Here is a 4,363-nt window from a genome sequence, read left to right on the forward strand (position 1 = left end):
TTCCAATCAACAGTATCGTAAGCCTTTTGAATATCCATCTGCATAAGGCACCTCGGAGAAATATGCTTCCTCTCATAACCCTTAATCAATTCATAAGTGAGGAGTATGTGATTGCGGATATTCTGACCTTTAACAAAAGCAGCTTGGTTGTCGCCAACTATCGAACCCAACACCTTACTTAATCTGTTGGCCAGAATTTTTGAGATGATTTTATACAAAGTGCTGCAACACGCAATAGGTCTATAATCTTTGATACCTTTGATACCATTATGCTTTGGAATTAAGGTAACTATAGAGCAATTCACAGCCTTGTATATTCTATTATTAGCAAAGAAATCTTGTATTGCTTTAATCACATCACCTTTAATAATATGCCATGATTTCATGAAGAAATACGCTCCAAATCCATCACTTCCAGGCGACTTATCATTTCCAATGCTATTTAGGGCTTTCAGAATTTCAGTTTCCGTAACCGGCATGATTAGCATGTCTCTTTGAGCAGAATTTAATTGCGCACCGTCCCTCATTGCACCTGTATCGATACCTTCAAGATCAGTGGCTGCAGTCCCCATAAGTCTCTTATAGAAATCAATCACCTCCTTTTCTAGTTCCTGCTGATTATAAATAACTGATCCATCACTCTTTTGAATATTTTTAATATTCTTGAGTTGATGCCGAGCTTTCATAGATGCGTGAAAGTATTTATTATTACCATCAGAATATCTCAACCAATCAATTTTTGCTTTTTGTCTCATCATACTACCTTCCACTTCCTGCCATTGAATTAAGGATGCAGTACAAGTTTGAACATTTGCGATTTTTTCCCCATTCATTCTGTCAGTCAGCAGTTCTTTCTGGGCCGTAGCAAGCTTAATTCTGGCTTGAGCAATCTCACGTGTGATATCGGATCGGGGCTTAGTCAGTTTCTTAATTTCAGGTTGTAAACGTTGAAGCTTCTTCCACACCACGTACATAGGTCTGCCATGCAACGGCAAGTTCCAGTTCAGCTCAACTGTCTCTGCGAATTCATTCAAATCAGCAGTGTAATTCAAAAATTTAAACTTGCCATGCTGTTGCGGTATCGGTTCAGGGGTGCTTAAGGAAAGCATAGAATGATCAGACACACTAGGGCTCATAACTCTTAATTCAGCATCCTCATTCTGTTGCATCCATTCTGTGTTTCCAAGCAAACGATCGATTCTAGAATAAATGGCATTTGCCTCTTGTTTATTTGTCCACGTGAAATAATCGCCCTCACTTTCCTTCTCATACAGTCCAGTTTGATTCATCATGTCAATCAAGTCCACATACTCTTTCTCAGTCACCAAACTACCCCCAATTCTATCTTCCACTTTAGCAACGTTGTTAAAATCCCCAATCACCATCCACGGCCCCTGCTGACTCGAGTGAATTTTCAGCATATCATGCCAAAGCTTTTTCCTCAGCTGCAATTGGTTCTGAGCATATACAACGGTCATCCAATACTTGAAATCACCTTTTTCATCACTGAGTTTGCAATGAATAAACTGATCAGAGCTATCAATTAATTCAAGATGCCTATGATTGTCATCCCAACAGATCCAGATTCTCCCATTTACGTGCTTATCATATTATCCAAGTAGCTGCCTTTGAGTCTCATCTTGTTCCTAATCATATCAGCATTTTTTTTCTTTACTCTTGTTTCAATTAAAATCATAATTGCAGGGTTTAGGTTGTGGAGACGGGAACTGATCTCCCTAAATTTCCCTGTTTTATTCAGTCCCCTAACATTCCATGATATGATCATGGGACATCGTCGAGAAACACTGAGGCTGATCCATCCCCAAGTGTTGCAAATAGATTCCCATAACTGCCTTCGGATTGAGATGTGCATATGCTCTTGCCCGTGCCGGTCTTCCTGTTGGTTTCTCTGCCTTTTCTTTTGACATCAGTCCAAGGAAGGATTTCTGCATCTGTGCGTTGGATCTGCTCCCTCTGATTTTTTGGAGATGTTGGTACAGGGGTATTTACGGGTGTCACCTGAATTGGAACAGTTACCTGCTGAAGAGGTTTTTCTGACATTGCCTCCTTATCCTTCTTCTCTTTTGGTAACCACTTTTGAGTCATTGGTTTCTGTTTTTTCTCTTCACACTTATGCCCTATTTTTTGACATTTCATGCAATATGGCGGTCTCCACTCGTATTCAATCTTTTGTTTCAGCTTCTCGCCTTTCTCATCAGTAATTGTTATCTCGTGCACGAGTTCTTGTGTGATATCTATCTCTACCAATACTCTAGCATAGGAAATTCTGTACATGTTGGCAGTACATTCATCTGTCATTAATGGTGTGCCCAAAATGCTAGCAATCTTCCCCAAACTGGTAGTTCCCCATAAGTGCAGAGGCAATTGCGGTAGTTGAATCCAAACTGGAATGGTTCGAAGCATGTCTCTCTTCAAGTTAAAGTTTGGTTTCCATTCTGCTAACAGCATTGGCATGTTTCTTATGGTGTATGGCCCTTTCATAAGAACATCATCCCTGTCTTTATGCGAGTGGAATCTCAATACAAAATATCCTTCATTGTTGTAATACATATCCGGAAGCTTCACAAAATTCCACTGCTTAAGCATAAACTGTTTGACACCATTCATAGATAGTTCTCCTCCTAATACATACATGATTAATGATGTATCCCAAAATCTTACCTCATTGGCAACATCGGCTTCCTCAATCACAGCTTCGGCAATTCCGTCAACCATCTTAGGCGCAATGAATTGGAGAGTCTTTCCATTACTGGGATTCCGGTTACCGCTGATGACATCAATCCATAGCTTCTTCGATTCATTTTCTTCAATTGTGGTTTCTAGGGTTTGCCCTGCAATTACCCCCTTTCCCTTGGATGGCGATCCTGCAATCTCCTCTTGATGGACTTCGGTTGGCTTGCTTGGTGCTGCTTCAGTATTCTTGTGATCTGATTTAGTGTTGTTGTTTGATGTTGTCGCCGGTGACACCACCTCTTTTGGTGGTCGTCCCCGTTTCCCCATCGCCGGTCACTATTTTTTCTTTTCTTTTTACATATTCTAGTCTTTCAATATAAAACATTTTAAATTATTAAATATTGAAATTATATATCAATGGATCTTTACAAAAATAACAAATCAAATATTTTTTATTTTTGGTTATTGTTAATTTTGACGGATGACTTTAAAAAATACGCCAACGCGTTTTTATATCTACAATATAAGAAAGTTAGATGTTCTGGAAAGGACCAGAATGCCCCTTTGGTTATATGGCTTGCCACGTGGATGTGTTCTTTGCAATTCTTTGAATACCTACTCTTTCTATTCTATGCTAGCAAACGACTTCCACCATCTCATTTTTCTTTTTTCAAAACGTATCTTACTTGCAGTGTTTAACAAACCCAAATCTGTTTCATTTCCTATCTTTCTTGAAAACCCAAATTTACTGTTTGCTTTACTCAACCTGTCTTATCATTGCACCTTCCTCTTTCCCATGTCTTTCCTATCTTAGTCTGTCTATTATCTTCTCCTTCCACCTTCCTCTTTCATGTCTTTCAGGAAGTAACGACATCACCAACCTAAAAGAGTTTTGAAAGATTGCTGTAAAACTACATCACAAATAGAAGGTTATGATAACTATGAAAGAGTATTTTGAGATGGTGGTTTTCAGAAAAATGTGAGTTACACATGTTCTTAACTACATCCCTTTAAGTTTAGATTTTGATTTTAGGGTTTTCTTTATTTTCGTATCCTTGTTGGAAAAATTCAATCTTTTTGGATTTTGAATCATGGGTTTTCTTTATTCCTTTGGAGATCAATGTTGAATGATATCAACGGGATTCCACAATCGCCGCTATCAATGGGATTTCGTTTTCAGTCACATCATCACCATCCTCTTGGCAGTTTGCTCACCACTTTTTATTACTGTTAATCACTGAAGCTCGTGTTTTAGATCCGCCTAGATCCACCGTGAGTTACTCCTTTTTCTGCAAAACTGTTGTGGTTGTAACCCGTCATCCAAAAGCATCACAAGCTTTTGTGTAGCTGTTGCATTTCTTTTAGAAAACTGAAAAACATGTTGGTTGGGTTTGAATATCTCCTCTTTAAATTTGCATTATTTATTCAATTTTTTTAGATCTATGTTTTAGTTGGTTGGTATAATATTTGGACTGCATATCTCAACATAAAGTTTTCATTTTTACTACACTTTTGAGTTTTATGAAAGTGGTTTTGCTAATTGTCGATTTGTGTTTTTATTGTTTTATTGTTTAAGGGTGATTTGGTTATATGCAGGGCCAATGGTATGTGATGTTAAGAGGTTTAATAAAAGTGTTTGGCCTGGTGCTCGACTGTTCACGGCTGTTGC

General features: G+C 38.3%; 1 protein-coding gene across 1 annotated transcript; it reads right to left on the reverse strand.

The window, feature by feature from the left end:
- Positions 1–1,782: 1,782 nt before the first annotated feature.
- LOC131632129 (uncharacterized) lies at positions 1,783–3,021 on the reverse strand. Its single transcript, XM_058902905.1, has one exon. It carries the CDS (start codon positions 3,019–3,021, stop codon positions 1,783–1,785), a length of 1,239 nt encoding a protein of 412 aa, XP_058758888.1.
- Between the last annotated feature and the right edge of the window lie 1,342 nt (positions 3,022–4,363).

The sequence above is a fragment of the Vicia villosa genome, unplaced genomic scaffold (assembly GCF_029867415.1).
Source record: "Vicia villosa cultivar HV-30 ecotype Madison, WI unplaced genomic scaffold, Vvil1.0 ctg.000910F_1_1, whole genome shotgun sequence".
NCBI classification, from domain to species: Eukaryota; Viridiplantae; Streptophyta; class Magnoliopsida; order Fabales; family Fabaceae; genus Vicia; species Vicia villosa.